The sequence below is a fragment of the Bombina bombina genome, chromosome 4, assembly GCF_027579735.1.
Source record: "Bombina bombina isolate aBomBom1 chromosome 4, aBomBom1.pri, whole genome shotgun sequence".
Classification (NCBI taxonomy): Eukaryota; Metazoa; Chordata; class Amphibia; order Anura; family Bombinatoridae; genus Bombina; species Bombina bombina.
Window position 1 is genome coordinate 940,392,189 of NC_069502.1, and position 20,121 is coordinate 940,412,309.

The 20,121-nt window shown below is 41.5% G+C and overlaps 1 protein-coding gene across 1 annotated transcript in view; it reads left to right on the forward strand.

The window, feature by feature from the left end:
* Positions 1 to 20,121, forward strand: part of SOS1 (SOS Ras/Rac guanine nucleotide exchange factor 1) — a 728,117-nt gene that overhangs the window by 683,694 nt on the left and 24,302 nt on the right. The window contains exon 11 of the mRNA XM_053712591.1: positions 6,517 to 6,689. Within this exon, the coding sequence (XP_053568566.1) occupies positions 6,517 to 6,689 (173 nt within the window). The remainder of the gene's footprint in view (positions 1 to 6,516; positions 6,690 to 20,121) is intronic.

Below are 20,121 nucleotides of genomic sequence, written 5' to 3' on the forward strand. Positions count from 1 at the left end.
GTTATCAAATTTAGAATACAGGTTGATCGACAATTGAGACATAGGCTTATTTGAAACCTTTCACCTGTAGCCATAGAACTAAAATGTTCTATTTTTGCCTTTTCACATGCTAGACAGGCCATGTTACAATACATTCCCTTAAATCTTAACCAAGAGGAATCATTAACAACCTTAGTCTTCAGCCTAGTGGGTGCCACTGCGTTACCTATTGACCTCCCCTTTTTATATGCAAATCTTATCCCTTTCTTAACCATAGTTTGGAGCCCATCATCAGCTGCTAATAATGGGAAGTGTTTTCTAATGATTTGGCATATCTGGGGATATTGTTGTGCATATTCTGTGATAAACTCAACTTTGTGGTTGTTCGTGCCCTCCCACGTGGTTTGTTGTCCTCTGGCCCCGCTCAAAAGATCATGTCTGTCATTTGACTTAACTAATCTTCTAGCTTTTAAAATGGTAGCTGGTTTATACCCCCTCTCCTTAAGTCTCTCCGACAGGCCTTCAGCTTGTTTCTCGTACAATATCTCATTGGTACAATTTCTTTTGAGGCGTACAAACTGTCCTCTTGCTACACCCTTAAATACTCTCTGTGGGTGACAGCTAGAGGCATGAAGGAGAGAGTTACCTGAGATGGGCTTACGGTATACATATGTCTCAATAACCTTGTTAGGAATTCCCCTCAGGGTAAGATCAAGAAAATGTATCTCCACACTGTGTGTTTCAGAAGTAAAAAACTAACAAATTCTGTTAAATCATCATCAGAACCCCTCCACACAAAGAGAAGCGCCTATACCACAATATTCCTTGCCTGAAGGTGTTCCCCTCCCCATAGATGTAGGACAGCTCCCACCAACCCATAAACAGGTTGGCATAGGAGGGGGCAAACTTTGTCCCCATAGCTGTCCCACGTCTCTGGAGGTAAAAAACACCCCCAAACTCAAAATAATTGTGGGTAAGCAGGAATTTGGTGACCCTAATGACAAATTCCACATACTGCTCATCCAAACCATACCTTCTATCCAGAAAGTACTTAATTGCCTCAAGACCCTTCTCATGAGGTATAGTGGAGTACAGAGATCTTACATCCACCACGAGCCACCTATAACCTTCGTGCCATACTAATCCTGATTACAAGTTTAAAACATGTTTGGTATCAGATAGCTACAAAGGTTGCTCACCAGAGGCTGCAGACTCCGTCCAACCACTCGGACAGATGTTCGAGCAGGGAACTAATGCCACTGACGATTGGCCTCCCTTGTATATTGGATAGAGACTTGTGTACCTTCGGTAAATGGTTAAACACCAGGACCACCGGATTGTTGATTAGTTAATAATTTGTGTCCTGGTCAATATACCCCAGCTCTACCCTATCATCCAAAAAGGAAGCCAATCGTTGCTGAAAATTTGTTGTAGGGTCACCCTGGAAGGTGATATAGCCATCATCATTTATAAGTTGCCTATGTGCTTCTGTTACAAAGGCTGCTTTCAGTCCAGCGCCGAAATACCAGGCAATTCTTCTCTGAACAAGGGAAGCAACAACCCCAGACGATCGTTTCGGCCTCCTATGAGCCTCGTCAGTGAGGTGCAGTTGTATCTCTCTAAGGACAAGTGTGCATGGAGTCCACGTCTTGTTTCCCCATTACTCTTTGTATGACCCAAGAGCAATTTTCATTTGAAAAAAAACTTTGTTACAGTCCCAAGTCCTAAGATCCCTCTCCTGTTCAGTGCGTAATGAGAATGGGACCAAAGCAACCTCAGTTTCCCCTTCTGTAGTTATAATGCCTGCAGGGATTGAATTGTGTGTAGTGTAACCCTGGAGCCTGGCAAACGGCTCCTGCTGAAAGCTAAAAGTCAATGGAAACAGGGGAGGTAGAGTACACTACACATGAATATTTTGCACATGAATATTTTTTAAATATGTATACAGTGCTAAACAGTCTGCTCAGTAGATTTCAATAGACACCCCCTCTAGTCTGTATTGAAAATAGTAACACAATGGCAAAACATACTTGTAAAATGCTGACTTTTTTTGTCTTTCGACTTTCACCCTGTTGTTGAGATGTGGTTCTACTCCCTTTAAAGTGACACTTGTCCCTTGAATTACCACGATCCATGGGAGGGGAAAATCTGGACAGTCCGTTCCACAGTAGGGCCGAGATTCTCGCCTTGCATTCATGAATTGTGTATCTCAAAAATAGAGAGCTCTTTGCAGACTGTGCACCAAAATCCTCTGCAGGTCTTTGAGAGTACCCGTGCTGTTTGCAGACAGAAAATATGAACAGAGAGGATATCAGGAGCACCGGATTTCGTAAAAAGAAAAATCCTTTATTAGCAGGTTTCTTAAAACAATGGGGCTTCAAATCTCATCCGCCAAGGGGCAGATTCCTTCTCTCAAATCTGTCTACCAGACCAGTATAAAGGTATGCCTTTCTAGGGTGCGTTCGGGATCTTTCCTCAGGAGTTGTTGTCCCGGTGCCTATCGAAGAAAGAGGTTTGGGGTTTTATTCAAACCTTTTTGTGGTCCCAAAGTAGGAGGGAACTTTCCGCCCAATTCTGGACCTAAAGTGCTTAAACAAGTTTCTCAGTGTCCCTTCCTTCAAGATGGAGACGATAAGGTCCATCCTTTCTTTAATTCAGGAAAGCCATTTTATGACCACTATAGATCTGAAGGACGCTTACCTTCATGTTCCAATCCACAGAGAACACTTTCACTTCCTGAGGTTTGCATTCCTGGACCAGCACTTTCAGTTCATTGCCCTTCTGTTTTGCCAAGCTACTGCTCCAAGAATCTTTATGAAGGTTCTGGGGGCTCTTCTAGCCGTTGCCAGATCTCAGGGTATTGCAATAGCCTCATACTTGGACGATATTCTGGTGCAAGCACCATCCTTTCGTCTTGCGGAAGAATTTTTGGAGTCCCTTCTCAGTCTGCTTCGATCGAATGGATGGAAGATAAACTTGGAAAAGAGTTCTCTTATCCCAAGTACCAGGGTGGAAATCCTGTGTACTATAATAGACTCCGTATCCATGTGGATATTTCTAACAGACCAGAGACGTTGCAAGCTAACTTTGGCATGTCTTGCCCTCCGGACCTACTTGAGTCCCTCTGTGGCTCAGTGTATGGAGGTGATTGGTCTCATGGTGTCCTGCATGGACATCATTCCTTTTGCCAGGTTCCGTCTCAGACCTTTACAACTGTGCATGCTGAGGCAGTTGATCGGCAATCATTCAGATTTGTCTCAAGAGATTGTATTAGACAGCCGTTTGAGAGAATCGCTCTCTTGGTGGCTCTGTCCAGGTCATCTGTCCCAAGCTTCTTAAGACCATCCTGGAAAATTGTGACTACCGACGCAAGCCTATCCGGAGGGGAGCTGTTTGGGGTGCCAGGAAGGCACAGGGGTTGTGGCCTCGGAGGAGTCCTCCCGATCAATATTTTGAAACTACGGGCAATCTTCAAGGCTTTGAAGGCTTGGCCACTTTTGGGTTCATCCCAATTTATAAGATTCCAATCCGATCGGTGGCTTACATCAACCATCAGGGGGGAACGAGAAGTTCCTTGGCGATGAAGAAAGTAGCTCAGATTCTGGAGTGGGCAGAGGCCCACAGCTGTTCGCTGTCAGCGATCCACATTCCGGGAGTGGACAACTGGGAGGCGGATTTTCTCAGCAGGCAATCCTTCCATCCAGGGAAATGGTCTTTCCATCCCGAGGTGTTTGTAGAGATACGCAGCATGTGGGGAACGCCGGAGATCTCATGACGTCCCGTCTCAATACCAAGCTGCCCAGGTACGGGTCGAAGGATCCCCAAGCGGATCTAATAGATGCACTAGTAGTGCCCTGGAAGTTCAAACTCATATATTTTTCCTCCATTACCGCTTCTTCCTCAAGTGGTGGCCCGCATCAAGCAGTAGCGGGTATCAGAAATCCTGATTGCTCCATTGTGGCGCAAAGGACGTATCGGCATATCCTACCACAAGTAGTGGAGGACCTACTTATTCTGGTGTGAAGAGGAGCGTTGTTTTTCCTGGTTAAGGTTGCCAGGATCTTATCTTTTCTCCAGGATGGACTGGAAAAAGGCCTTTCTGCTAGTTCCCTGAGGGGACAGATTTCGGCCATGTCGGTTTTATTGCACAAGAGACTGGCTGAGCTTCCATATGTGCAGTCATTTGTGAAGGCTCTGATTAGGATCAGACCTGTGTTTAGATCTGGGGCTCCTTCTTGGAGCCTAAATCTTGTTCTTTGGGTTTTGCAACAGGTTCCGTTTGAGCCTCTGCATTCAGTTGACATTAAATTATCTTGGAAGGTTCTCTTTTTATTGGCTATTGCCAATCTGGTTGCAGATTTTCTGAGATCTCTGCTTTGCAATGTGAGCCCCCTTATCTGATTTTTCATGCAGATAACGCAGTTTTACGTACTAAATTTAGGTTTTCTTCCTAAGGTTGTGTGAGATTGCAACATCAATCAGGAGAATGTGGTTCCTTCCTTGTGTCCTAATCCTTCTTCATCGAAGGAACGCTTACTTCACAATTTGGATGTGGTTTGTGCCTTGAAGTTCTATTCGGAGAAGCGTAAGGGCCAGAAGGCTACTTCGACTTCCCTATCTTTTTTGTTAATGAGTGTCATCCGCTTAGCTTACGAGAGGATAACGGCTCATTCCACTAGAGCAGTGGCTTCCTCTTGGGGCTTTAAGAACAAGGCCTATATGGATCAGATTTGTAAGGCGGCTACCTGGTGATCCTTACATACTTTTTCAAAATTTTACAAGTTTACAAGCAGCTTTTAGGAGAAAAGTTTTGCAGGCGGTGGTGCCCTGGGTCTGCCTCTTCCTTTTTTTTCCCTCCCGTTATTCATTCAGTGTCCTCTGGAGCTTGGGTATAGTTTTCCCAAGAGTAAGGAATGACGCCATGGACTCTCCCTATCTTAGGAAGGTAAACATAATTTCTGCTTACCAAATAAATTCCTTTCCTTCCGGATAGGGAGAGTCCACGGCACCCTCCCGTTTTTTTTGTCTATAGGCAGTCCCCTATTATTTTTTCTATTTTTTTTGCACCATTTATACCCTAATGTTTCTCCTACTTTTGCTTGTTCCCTCGGCAGAATGACTGGGTTAATGATGAAGTGGGAGGAATATTTAAGCTTTTGGCTGGAGTGTCTTTGCCTCCTCCTGGTGGCCAGGTGTTGTATTTCCCAACAGTAAGGAATGAAGCCATGGACTCTCCCTATCAGGAAGGAAAGGAATTTGTCTGGTAAGCATAAATTAGGTTTTTGTCTTCTTGGTCTTGGAGACTTGCACTTCAGAAGAATATATCATATGCAGTAGATGGGGGCATTTTTAAAATCCTTTTAGGCCAGATATTTGCCACACTGATATAACCATATACTAAGTAATTCATCCAAGGTCATCTTAAAATGTGGCATATTGTGGTCCTGAAGATTGGGTTTGTGAAATCCTGTTATTCATATTGTTTCCCAATTGATTGTCATTGTACTCTAAGGGCAACCTATTTTTTTGTGTACCCACTGTATCTCAACCAATAAAGCTGGAGGAAAGCAACATTTACACTCTTTCTCACTAATGAACTGTCCTAACATTTGTATGAGACCCAAAAGTTAAAATTTAAGTTTTCCAATTCAGATAGAACATGTAATTATAATGGTTTTATCAATGTACTTCTATTACATTTAATTTGTTCTCTTGGTATCCTATGTTTAAAAGTATAACTTGAAAGGCTCAGCAGAAACAATGCACTATTGGTCAGCTATAGATGTTAATTTGGCAGTGTCGTCCACTGCCGAATGCGAAAGTTGGAGGCTGTTTTTCGTATTAATCTCTTTTTGGAGTGAATATCCTCTTGTGCAAGTGAAACACACTAAGATCTGGATTTGGACACATCTTAGTGTGTTTCACATCACCTGCACAAGAGTATATATGGCTCCAAAAAGAGCCGAAAACAGCCTCCTACTTCCGCATTCGGCAGTGAACGAAACTGCCATATGCACATCTCTACTGGGAACTAGCTACAGATTTATGGGTACACACATATGCCTCTTGTCATTGGCTCTGCAGTGCATTTCTGGAGCTAACTTTAAAGACATTTATATGTAAACAACAGTGCAATAATAGAATTCTGTAACACATTAGAGTGTGTGTTTTTGTTTCTGTACTTCTAAGTCCCTTTAATGATAGTGTTTGGCAAATCTGAAATCCAAAAGAAAAGAAAAGTTTGGCAATGCCAGGTGGTTTTTACACTATGTCTGATCGGACTTAGGTTACCTGTTAAACCTTTATTTCTTCTGGGAATACATCTCTGGAAATCATTTCTACACATTTTGTATATCACCTAACTGGATGCATCTGTAATCTGAGCTAGATTTTAAAATAACTGTACATATATTTGAATCTGGAGAGTATATACTACATGTGCTTATTCCAACATATTGTTGTAATCAGGATGTTGTCAGTCTTGTAAATACATGTATTGGTGTTATAATGTGCATTTTCTTTATTGTTTAATCCTAGGAATTTATTTGACAAATATCTTGAAAACAGAAGAAGGCAACCCTGATTTTCTGAAGAGACATGGGAAGGAACTGGTGAATTTTAGCAAGAGGAGGAAAGTAGCTGAAATCACTGGGGAGATCCAGCAGTATCAGAATCAACCTTATTGCTTACAAGTTGAGCCTGATATTAGGGTATGTTAAATAAATGTCCCTCTAGCACATTGGTTTTCACACCTGTCCTCAGGCCTCCCTAACAGGCCAGGTTTTCAGGATTACCTTGGGTGAGAGCAGGTAAAATAATCATCTTTACTAATCAGCTGATTATGTCTCCTGTGCTCTAGTTCAGATACCCTCACAATCTGTACAAGAACAGTTCCAGCAAAGAAGCTGGACAGGATACTAATGAAAAGCACTCTGCCCTCATGTTTATGGGCTTACTACGAATAGGATTTAAAATATATCAACTTTATTAGTTTTATTAAAAAGGGTAACACACAATAAAAACATATGCAGCAAGTGCAGTAGTATCCCAACCTAGTATAATAGAAATGAAGGATAGTTACAAATACTTGTCCTGGATTAATATCACTGATCCATGGACAGTAACTCCAGCATATAAGGGGCTAGAAGTGGCAAGACTTGAAATTGAAAGGATATGTTCTCATATACTAAGGGCAATCACCCGAGCAGGTTGAAGGCCAAATCTGTAAAATGCTAATGTCTTTGCACTGAGCCTGTAAGTGAGCTTATCTGGTGTGTACCTCTCAGAGTCTTATAATAGAACAATGACACAGAGTAATAAAAGGTATCAATTAGGTAGTACCATTTAAATTATCTCTTAAAGGTACAAACACCAGTGATATCAATACCTTGCAGTGGGTAAGTTACATTAACCCCTTAATGACCACAGCACTTTTCTATTTTCTGTCTGTTTGGGACCAAGGCTATTTTTAAAGTTTTGCGGTGTTTGTGTTTAGCTGTAATTTTCATCTTACTCATCTGTACCCACACATATTGTATGCCATTTTTCTCGCCATTAAATGAACTTTCTAAAGATACCACTATTTTCATCATATCTTATAATTTACTATAAAAAAATATATATAAAATATGAGGAAAAAATGGAAAAAAACACACTTTCATGTAATTGACAAGAGTCCATGAGCTAGTGATGTATGGGATATACAATCCTACCAGGTGGGGCAAAGTTTCCCAAACCTCAAAATGCCTATAAATACACCCCTCACCACACCCACAATTCAGTTTTAAGTTTGTGCTAAGATTTCTACGTTGATATGCGCTTCTCAGCATTTTTTTAAGCCCGATTCCTCTCAGAGTACAGTGAATGTCAGAGGGATGTGAAGGGAGTGTCACCTATTGAATGCAATGGTTTTCCTCACGGGGATCCATTTCATAGGTTCTCTGTTATCGGTCGTAGAGATTCATCTCCTACCTCCCTTTTCAGATCGACGATATACTCTCATATTCCATTACCTCTACTGATAACTGTTTCAGTGCTGGTTTGGCTATCTGCTATATGTGGATGGGTGTCTTTTGGTAAGTATGTTTTCATTACTTAAGACACTCTCAGCTATGGTTTGGCACTTTAGGTATTTATATAAAGTTCTAAATATATGTATTGTACTTATATTTGCCATGATTCAGGTTTTCAGTATATTTCCTTTTTTGCAGACTGTCCGTTTCATATCTGGGAAATACTTTTTTTTTTTTTTATGAAAAATTATTTCTTACGTGGGGTTTAGTCTCTTTTTCAATTGACTGCCTTTTAAATCTGCGGGCAGAATTAGGCTCGCGAGGGCGCAAAATGTCAAAATTTATTGCGTCATTTCTGGAGCGAGATTTTTTTGGCGCAAAGTTACGTTCATTAACGCCAATTCGTCATTTCCGGCGTCTTAGTTGACGCTGAGTCCTTCACAAGGTTGCGTCATCTATGACAGCAAGTGTTTCGTTTCCGGGCGTTTTTGGCGCCAAAAAATATTTTGTTTGTTGTGCTTCATACTTGCCTCCAAATATTTTCATTATTTAAAACCCCATTCCTTTTGCCTCTGGCCTTTTTCTATGTCAGAGGGCTATGCTGTTTGCATTTTTCCCATTCCTGAAACTGCCATATAAGGAAATTGATCATTTTGCTTTATATGTTGTTGTTTTTTCTTACATTTGCAAGATGTCTCAATCTGATCCTGTCTCAGAATTTACTGCTGGATTCCTGCTGCCTGATAACGGTTCTACCAAAGCTAAGTGCATTTGTTGTAAACTTGTGGAGATTATACCTCCAGCTGTGGTTTGTAATAGTTGTCATGATAAACTTTTACATGCAGAAAATGTTTCCATCAGTAGTAGTTCATTACATGTTGCTGTTCCCTCAACATCTAATGCACAAGAAATACCTGTAAATTTAAAAGAATTTATTTCTGATTCTATTCAGAAGGCTTTGTCTGCCATTCCGCCTTCTAATAAACGTAAAAGGTCTTTTAAAACTTCTCATAGAGTTGATGAAATTTCAAATGATTGGAAACATACTGATTTATCTTTCTCTGATGAGGATCTATCTGATTCAGAAGATCCTGCCTCAGATATTGACACTGACAAATCCTCTTATTTATTTATTTAAAATGGAGTATATTTGTTCTTTATTAAAAGAAGTGTTGATTACATTAGATATGGATGAAACTAGTCCTCTTGATATTAAAACTAGTAAACGTTTAAATTCTGTTTATAAACCTCCTGTGGTTATTCCAGAGGTTTTTCCAGTTGCTGATGCTATTTCAGATATGATTTCTAAGGAATGGAATAGGCCTGGTACTTATTTTATTCCTTCTTCAAGGTTTAAAAAATTGTATCCTTTGCCAACTGTTAGATTGGAGTTTTGGGAAAAGATCCCCAAAGTTGATGGGGCTATCTCTACTCTTGCTAAACGTACTACTATTCCTACGGAAGATAGTACTTTTAAAGATCCTTTAGATAGGAAACTTGAATCTTATCTAAGGAAGGCTTATTTATAGTCAGGTCATCTTCTTAGGCCTGCAATTTCTTTGGCTGATGTTGCAGCTGCTTCAACTTTTTGGTTGGAAACTTTAGCGCAACAAGTTTCAGATCATGATTTGTCTAGCATTGTTAAATTAATTCAACATGCTAATAATTTCATTTGTGATACCATTTTTGATATCATCAAAATTGATGTTGGATATATACCTTTAGCTATTTTAGCTAGAAGAGCTTTATGGCTTAAATCTTGGAATGCTGATATGACTTCTAAGTCCAGATTGCTATCTCTTTCTTTCCAAGGTAATAAATTACTTGGTTCTCAGTTGGATTCAATAATTTCAACTGTCACTGGGGGGAAGGGAGTCTTTTTGGCTCAGGATAAAAAACCTAATGGTAAATCTAGAGCTTCTAACCGTTTTCGTTACTTTCGACATAATAAGGAACAAAAATCTAATCCTTCCCCAAAGGAATATGTTTCCAATTGGAAGCCTTCCTCAAATTGGAATAAATCCAAGCCATTTAAAAGATCAAAGCCAGCCCCCAAGTCCACATGAGGGTGCAGCCCTCATTCCAGCTCAGCTGGTAGGGGGCAGATTAAAATTTTTCAAAGATGTTTGGATCAATTCAGTCCAAAATCATTGCATTCAGAGTATTGTCTCTCAGGGGTACAGAATAGGTTTCAGAGTAAGACCGCCTGTGAGAAGATTTTTTCTCTCACGCATTCCAGCGAACCCAGGAAAGGCTCAAGCTTTCCTGAAGTGTGTTTCAGACTTGGAATTATCAGGGGTAATTATACCAGTTCCGTTTCAGGAACAGGGTCTGGGGTTTTATTCAAATCTATTCATTGTCCCAAAGAAAGAAAATTCATTCAGACCAGTTCTGGTTCTAAAGATTTTGAATCGATATGTAAGAGTACCAACTTTCAAAATGGTGACTATAAGGACTATTCTGCCTTTTGTTCAGCAAGGGCATTATATGTTCACAATAGACTTACAGGATGCATATCTTCATATTCCGATTCATCCAGATCGCTATCAGTTCCTGAGATTCTCTTTTCTAGACAAGCATTACCAATGTGTTGCTCTTCTTTTTGGCCTAGTAACGGCTCCAAAATCTTTTTAAAGGTTCTCTGTGCCCTACTCTCTGTAATCGGAGAGCGGGGTATTGCGGTGTTTCCTTATTTGGACGATATCTTGGTACTCGCTCAGTCTTTACGTTCTGCAGAATCTCAAGTGAATCAACTAGTGTTGTTTCTTCGAAGACATGGTTGGAGGATCAATTTACCAAAAAGTTCTTTGATTCCTCAGACAAGGGTAACCTTTTTAGGTTTCCAGATAGATTCAGTGTCCATGACTTTGTCTCTAACAGATAAGAGACGTTTAAAATTGGTTCCTGTCGGAACATTCAGTTTAAGTCATTCCCTTCAGTAGCTATGTGCATGGAAGTTTTAGGTCTTATGACTGCAGCATCGGACGCGATCCCCTTTGTTCGTTTTCATATGAGACCTCTCCAGCTTTGTATGCTGAACCATTGGTGCAGGGATTATACAAGGATATCACAATTGATATTCTTAAAACCCAATGTTCGGCTTACTCTGACTTGGTGGTTAGATCACCATCGTATAATTCTAGGGGCCTCTTTCGTTCGTCCAACCTGGACTGTGATCACAACAGATGTGAGTCTTTCAGGTTTGGGAGCTGTTTGGGGATCTCTGACAGCACAAGGAGTTTGGAAATCTCAAGAGGCGAGATTACCAATCAATATTTTGGAACCCGTGCGATTCTCAGGGCTCTTCAGTTTTGGCCTCTGTTGAAGAGAGAACCGTTCATTTGTTTTCAGACAGACAATGTCACAACTGTGGCATATGTCAATCATCAGGGTGGGACTCACAGTACTCAAGCTATGAAAGAAGTATCCCGGATACTTGTTTGGGCGGAATCCAGCTCTTGTCTAATTTCTGCGGTTCATATCCCAGGTATAGACAATTGGGAAGTGGATTATCTCATCATTATTTACATCCGGGAGAATAGTCTCTCCACCTAGATGTGTTTTCTCAAATTGTTCAGATGTGGCGGCTTCCAGAAATAGATCTGATGGCATCTCATCTAAACAAGAAACTTCCCAGGTACCTGTCCAGGTCCAGGGATCCTCAGGCGGAAGCAGTGGATGCATTGACACTTCCTTGGTGTTATCAACCTGCTTATATTTTCCCGCCTCTAGTTCTTCCAAGAGTGATCTTGAAAATCATCATGGAGCAATCGTTTGTGCTGCTGGTGGCTCCAGCATGGGCTCACAGGTTTTGGTATGCGGATCTTGTTTGGATGTCCAGTTGCCAACCTTGGCCACTTCCCTTAAGGCCAGACCTTCTATCGCAAGGCCTGTTTTTTATCTCAAATCATTAAATTTGAAGGTATGGAAATTGAACACTTAGTGCTTAGTCATAGAAGTTTCTCTGACTCAGTGATTAATACTATGTTACAGGCTCGTAAATCTGTTTCTAGAAAGATTTATTATCGAGTTTGGAAGACTTACATTTCATGGTGTTCTCATAAATTTCTTCTATAAGGTACGACGAGTCCACGGATTCATCCTTTACTTGTGGGATATTATCCTCCTGCTAACAGGAAGTGGCAAAGAGCACCACAGCAGATCTGTCTATATAGCTCCTCCCTTAGCTCCACCCCCCAGTCATTCTCTTTGCCTACTCTAAGTACTAGGAAGGGTAAAGTGAAAGAGGTGATAAAATATTAGTTTTTAATTTCTTCAAGCAAGAGTTTTTTGTTTTAAATGGTACCGATGTGTACTATTTACTCTCAGGCAGCAGATGGATGAAGACTTCTGCCTGGAGGATGATGATCTTAGCATTTGTAACTAAGATCCAGTGCTGTTCCCACAGAGGCTGAGGAGTACAGGAAACTTCAGTGTAAGGAACGTTTTCATGCTATATAGCAGTGAGGTATGTTCAGTCATTTTTTCTGGAGAGACTGTGTATTTCAGAAAAGCTGACGGTATCCCCATGAGGGTAAGAGTAAGCAGTAATCATAAGAGCTATAGAAAGGCATTACTAAGCTTGCATAAGGGGCTAATTAAAAAATGGTTGACACTGAGTTTTGAACTGGGAGTGCTGTTAACGTTTTGTGGGCAAACTTTATTGAGGGTACACTTGGCTTTTTTGGGTCTCAGAACCCACATGGCTAGTTTAAAACCACTCTGGTGCGGTTCATTGAGGCTGTAGAGACATCGAGTGAGATGGGCGGGGCCTATTTTCGCGCCTCAGATGTGCAGTTGTTTTCTCTCAGCAAGCTCCAACTCCTGAGGGCCCTTGTAGATGTTTTGGGCCAAATCGAAGCTTTAACCCCATATTTACCATCCCTGAGGGCAGGTAGGGCCACAGCAGGGCTGTGGCAAGGTGTTGGGGGTGTTTTTTCCGGATTTAGGCCTTCTTCAATCCGGTTTGCACATTAAAGGGTTAAATGTTAAATTTCCTTGTGGGGCAAACTTAACTACACATATTGAGTCTGCTTTGAAAAATTTGGTGCATTTTAAAGCCGTTTTTCAGAACGTTTATCCTTTTTTTTCTCTTAAAGGCACAGTACTGTTTTTTAAGATTCTTTTTTTCACTGAATAAAGTGTTTTCATGCTTGTTTGTAGTCATTACTAGCTTGTTCAACATGTCTGACTTTGAGGAAAGTCATTGTTCAATATGTTTAGAAGCCATTGTGGAACCCCCACTTAGAATGTGTCCCTCATGCACTGAAAGGTCAATAAATTGCAAAGAACATATTTTAGCTACTAAAAGTATGTCGCAGGATGATTCTCAGTCAGAAGGGAATCAGGTTATGCCATATAATTCTCCCCAAGTGTCACAACCATTAACGCCCGCACAAGCGGCGCCAAGTACTTCTAGTGCGTCTAATTCTTTCACCCTGCAAGATATGGCCGCAGTTATGAATACTACCCTCACAGAGGTTTTATCTAAGCTGCCTGGGTTGCAGGGGAAGCGCAGTAGGTCTGGTGTGACAACAAATGCTGAGCACTCTGACGCTTTATTAGCTATATCCGATGTACCCTCACAATGTTCTGAGTTGGGGGTGAGGGATTTGCTGTCTGAGGGAGAGATTTCTGATTCAGGAAAGATGTTCCCTCAGACAGACTCAGATATGACGGCTTTTAAATTTAAACTAGAACACCTCCGCTTATTGCTCAGGGAGGTTTTAGCGACTCTGGATGATTGTGACCCTATTGTAGTTCCAGAGAAATTGTGTAAAATGGACAGATTTCTAGAGGTTCCTGCCTACACTGATGTTTTCCGGTCCCTAAGAGGATTTCGGACATTGTTACTAAGGAGTGGGATATTCCGGGGTATTCCGTTCGCTCCCCCTCCTACTTTTAAAAAAATGTTTCCCATATCAGACACCATGTGGGACACGTGGCAGACAGTATCTATGGTGAAGGGAGCTATTTCTACCCTGGCTAAGCGTACAACTATACCTATTGAGGACAGTTGTGCTTTCAAAGATCCTATGGATAAAAAATTAGAGGGTCTCCTAAAGAAAATATTTGTTCATCAGGGTTTTCTTCTCCAACCTATAGCGTGCATTGTTCCTGTAACTACTGCAGCTGCTTTTTGGTTCGAGGCTCTTCAGGTTGAGACCCCATTAGATGATATTCTGGATAGAATTATGGCTCTCAAGCTAGCTAATTCTTTCATTACAGATGCCGCTTTTCAACTGGCTAAATTAGCGGCAAAGAATTCAGGTTTTGTCATTTTAGCGTGTAGAGCGTTATGGCTTAAGTCCTGGTCTGCTGATGTGTCATCAAAATCTATGCTGTTAGCCATCCCTTTCAAGGGTAAGACCCTATTCGGGCCTGAACTGAAAGAGATCATTTCAGACATCACTAGAGGGAAAGGCCATGCCCTTCCTCAGGATAAGACAAATAAGATGAGGACCAAACAAAATAATTTTCGTTCCTTTCGAAACTTCAAAGCTGGTCCCTCTACCTCTTCCCCTGCTGCAAAGCAAGAAGGGAATTTTGCTCAATCCAAGTCAGTCTGGAGACCTACCCAGACTTGGAACAAGGGTAAACAAGCTAAGAAGCCCGCTGCTGCCACCAAGACAGCATGAAGGGGTAGCCCCCGATCCGGGACCGGATCTAGTAGGGGGCAGACTTTCTCTCTTTGCTCAGGCTTTGGGCAAGAGACGTTCAGGACTCCTGGGCTTTAGAAATCGTAACCCAGGGGTATCTTCTGGATTTCAAAGATTCTCCTCCAAGGGGGAGATTTCATCTTTCTCAATTGTCTGTAAACCAGACAAAAAGAGAGGCGTTCTTACGCTGTGTACAAGACCTAGATACCATGGGAGTGATCTGCCCAGTTCCGAAAACAGAACAGGGGCAGGGGTTCTACTCCAATCTGTTTGTGGTTCCCAAAAAAAAGGGAACCTTCAGACCAATTTTAGATCTCAAGATCCTAAACAAATTCCTCAGAGTCCCATCCTTCAAGATGCAGACCATTCAGACTATTTTACCAATGATCCAGGAGGGTCAATATATGACCACCGTGGACTTAAAGGATGCGTAGCTACACATCCCTATCCACAAAGATCATCACCAGTTCCTCAGGTTTGCCTTTCTGGACAAGCATTACCAGTTTGTGGCTCTTCCCTTCGGGTTGGCCACAGCTCCCAGAATTTTCACAAAGGTGCTAGGGTTCCTTCTGGCGGTTCTAAGGCCACGGGGCATAGCAGTGACGCCTTATCTGGACGATATCTTAATTCAGGTGTTGACTTACCAACTAGCCAAGTCTCACACGGACATCGTGTTGGCTTTTCTAAGATCTCACAGGTGGAATGTGAACGTAAAAAAGAATTCACTTATCCCTCTCACAAGAGTTCCGTTCCACCGAATCGGTGACGGAGGTCAGGAAATCAAAAATTTTAACCACCTGCCGAGCTCTTCATTCCATTCCTCGGCCATCAGTGGCTCAGTGTATGGAGGTAATCGGACTAATGGTAGCGGCAATGGACATAGTTCCGTTTGCTCGCTTGCATCTCAGACCACTGCAACTATGCATGCTCAAACAGTGGAATGGGGATTTTGCATATTTATCTCCTCACATAAATCTGGATCAAGAGACCAGAGACTCTCTTCTTTGGTGGTTGTCACAGGATCATCTGTCCCAGGCAATGTGTTTCCGCAGGCCAGCATGGGTCATAGTGACGACGGACGCCAGCCTATTGGGCTGGGGTGCAGTCTGGAATTCCCTGAAAGCACAGGGTTTGTGGACTCAGGAGGAGGCTATCCTCCCGATAAATATTCTAGAACTGAGAGCGATATTCAACGCTCTTCAGGCGTGGCCTCAGCTGGCTTCGGCCAGATTCATAAGATTCCAGTCGGACAATATTACGACTGCAGCATATATCAATCATCACGGGGGAACAAAGAGTTCTCTAGCGATGATAGAGGTTACCAAAATAATTAGATAGGCAGAGACTCACTCTTGCCATCTATCAGCAATCTATATCCCAGGAGTGGAGAACTGGGAGGCGGATTTTCTAAGTCGTCAGACTTTTCATCCGGGGGAGTGGGAACTCCATCCGGAGGTGTTTGCACAATTGATTCAGCAATGGGGCACACCAGAATTGGATCTGATGGCGTCTCATCAGAATGCCAAACTTCCTTGTTACGGGTCCAGGTCAAGGGATCCTCATGCAGTACTGATAGATGCTCTAGCAGTACCCTGGTCGTTCAACCTGGCTTATGTGTTTCCACCATTTCCTCTCCTTCCTCGTTTGATTGCCAGAATCAAACAGGAGAGAGCTTTGGTGATTTTGATAGCACCTGCATGGCCACGCAGGACTTGGTATGCAGACCTGGTGCACATGTCATCTCTTCCACCATGGACTCTACCACTGAGACAGGACCTTCTGATTCAAGGTCCGTTCCAACATCCAAATCTAGTTTCTCTGCGGCTTACTGCTTGGAGATTGAACACTTGATTTTATCCAAGCAGGGTTTCTCTGAGTCGGTCATAGATACCTTGATTCAGGCTCGAAAGCCTGTCACTAGGAAAATTTATCATAAGATATGGCGTAAATCTCTTTATTGGTGCAAATCCAAAGGCTACTCATGGAGTAAGATCAGGATTCCTAGGATGTTGTCCTTTCTCCAAGAAGGATTGGAGAAGGGGCTATCAGCTAGTTTCTTAAAGGGACAGATATCTGCTTTATCAATTCTACTGCACAAGCGTCTGGCAGATGTTCCAGACGTTCAGTCGTTCTGTCAGGCTTTAGTTAGAATCAAGCCTGTGTTTAAACCGGTTGCTCCGCCATGGAGTTTGAATTTAGTTCTTAAGTTCTTCAAGGGGTTCCGTTTGAACCTATGAATTCCATAGATATTAAGCTTCTATCTTGGAAAGTTCTGTTTTTAGTTGCTATCTTTTGGGCTTGAAGAGTTTCTGAACTATCTGCATTGCAATGCGACTTGCCTTATCTTGTTTTCCATGCTGATAAGGTGGTTTTGCGTACCAAACCTGGATTCCTTCCTAAGGTTGTTACTTATAGTAATATCAATCAGGAAATTGTTGTTCCTTCTCTGTGTCCTAATCCTTCCTCTAAGAAGGAGCGTTTGTTGCACAACTTGGATGTGGTTCGTGCTTTGAAGTTTTACTTGCAAGCAACCAAAGATTTCCGTCAAACATCTTCTTTGTTCTTTGTCTATTCTGTAAAACGTAGAGGTCAAAAAGCTACGGCTACCTCTCTTTCTTTTTGGCTGAAAAGCATCATCCGTTTGGCATACGAGACTGCTGGACAGCAACCTCCTGAAAGGATTACAGCTCACTCTACTAGAGCGGTGGCTTCCACCTGGGCTTTTAAAAATGATGCTTCTATTGAACAGATTTGTAAGGCTGCGACTTGGTCTTCGCTTCATACCTTTTCCAAATTTTACAAATTTGATACTTTTGCTTCTTCGGAGGCTATTTTTGGGAGAAAAGTTCTTCAAGCAGTGGTGCCTTCTGTTTAACCATCTGTCTTGTCCCTCCCATTCATCCGTGTCCTGTAGCTTTGGTATTGTATCCCACAAGTAAAGGATGAATCGTGGACTCGTCGTACCTTATAGAAGAAAAGTAAATTTATGCTTACCTGATAAATTAATTTCTTCTATGGTACGACGAGTCCACGGCCCGCCCTATCATTTTAAGACAGATTATATTTTTTGGATTTTAAACTTCAGTCACCTCTGCACCTTGTAGTTTCTTCTTTTTCTTCCTGTACCTTCAGTCGAATGACTGGTGGGTGGAGCTAAGGGAGGAGCTATATAGACAGCTCTGCTGTGGTGCTCTTTGCCACTTCCTGTTAGCAGGAGGTTAATATCCCACAAGTAAACGTTGAATCCGTGGACTTGTTGTACCATAGAAGAAATTAATTTATCAGGTAAGCATAAATTTACTTTTTGTTGGCATTCTTTTAGAATTCCTAGAATTTTACAGTTTCTTCAGGATGGTTTGGATAAAGGTTTGTCTGCAAGTTCCTTAAAAGGACAAATCTCTGCTCTTTCTGTTTTATTCCACAGAAAAATTGCTAAACTTCCTGATATTCACTGTTTTGTTCAGGCTTTGGTTCGTATCAAGCCTGTCATTAAATCAATCTCTCCTCCTTGGTGTCTTAATTTGGTTTTGAAGGCTTTACAGTCTCCTCCTTTTGAGCCTATGCATTCTTTGGACATTAAATTACTTTCTTGGAAAGTGTTGTTCCTTTTGGCCATCTCTTCTGCTAGAAGAGTTTGTGAATTATCTGCTCTCTCTTGTGAATCTCCTTTTCTAATCATGATGATTTGTCTAGCATTGTTAAATTAATTCAACATGCTAATAATTTCATTTGTGATGCCATTTGTGATCTCATCAAAATTGATGTTAGATATATGTCTTTAGCTATTTTAGCTAGAAGAGCTTTATGGCTTAAATCTTGGAATGCTGATATGACTTCTAAGTCCAGATTGCTATCTTTCTTTCTTTCCAAGGTAATAAATTATTTGGTTCTCAGTTGGATTCAATAATTTCAACTGTCACTGGGGGAAGGGAGTCTTTTTGCCTCAGGATAAAAAACCTAATGGAAAATCTAAAGCTTCTAACCGTTTTCGTTCCTTTCGACATAAGGAACAGAAATCTAATCCTTCCCCAAAGGAATATGTTTCAAATTGGAAGCCTTCCTCAAATTGGAATAAATCCAAGCCATTTAAAAGATCAAAGCCAGCCCCCAAGTCCGCATGAGGGTACGGCCCTCATTCCAGCTCAGCTGGTAGGGGGCAGATTAAAATTTTTCAAAGATGTTTGGATCAATTCAGTCCAAAATCATTGGATTCAGAGTATTGTCTCTCGGGTACAGAATAGGTTTCAGAGTAAGACCGCCTGTGAGAAGATTTTTTCTCTCACGCATTCCAGCAAACCCAGGAAAGGCTCAGGCTTTCCTGAAGTGTGTTTCAGACCTGGAATTATCAGGGGTAATCATACCAGTTCCGTTTCAGGAACATGGTCTGGGGTTTTATTCAAATCTATTCATTGTCCCAAAGAAAGAAAATTCATTCAGACCAGTTCTGGATCTAAAGATTTTGAATCGATATGTAAGAGTACCAACTTTCAAAATGGTGACTATAAGGACTATTCTGCCTTTTGTTCAGCAAGGGCATTATATGTTCACAATAGACTTACAGGATGCATATCTTCATATTCCGATTCATCCACATCACTATCAGTTCCTGAGATTCTCTTTTCTAGACAAGCATTACCAATTTGTTGCTCTTCCTTTTGGCCTAGCAACAGCTCCAAGAATCTTTTCAAAGGTTCTCTGTGTCCTACTCTCTGTAATCAGTGAGCGGGGTATTGCGGTGTTTCCTTATTTGGACGATATCTTGGTACTCGCTCAGTCTTTACTTTCTGCAGAATCTCAAGTGAATCAACTAGTGTTGTTTCTTCGAAGACATGGTTGGAGGATCAATTTACCAAAAAGTTATTTGATTCCTCAGACAAGGGTAACCTTTTTAGGTTTCCAGATAGATTCAGTGTCCATGACTTTGTCTCTAACAGACAAGAGACGTTTAAAATTGGTTGCAGCCTGTCAGAACCTTCAGTTTCAGTCATTCCCTTCAGTAGCTGTGTGCATGGAAGTTTTAGGTCTTACGACTGCAGCATCGGATGCGATCCCCTTTGCAAGAGGCGAGATTAATAATCAATATTTTGGAACTCCGTGCGATTCTCAGGGCTTGCGGACTTCATTTAAATTCTTACCTAAAGTTGCGAATTCCAACAACATTAGTAGAGAAAATGTTGTCCCTTCTTTGTGTGCCCATCCCAAGAATTCTTTGGAAAGATCTTAACATTCTTTGGATGTGGTGAGAGCTTTAAAATATTATGTTGAAGCTACTAAAGTTTTCGGGAAGACTTCTAGTCTATTTGTTATCTTTTCTGGTTCTAGGAAAGGTCAGAAGGCTTCTGCCATTTCTTTGGCATCTTGGTTAAAGCTTTTGATTAATCACGCTTATTTGGAGTCGGGTAAATCCCAGCCTCAGAGGAATACAGCTCATTCTACTAGGTCAGTTTCCATTTCCTGGGCTTTTAAGAATG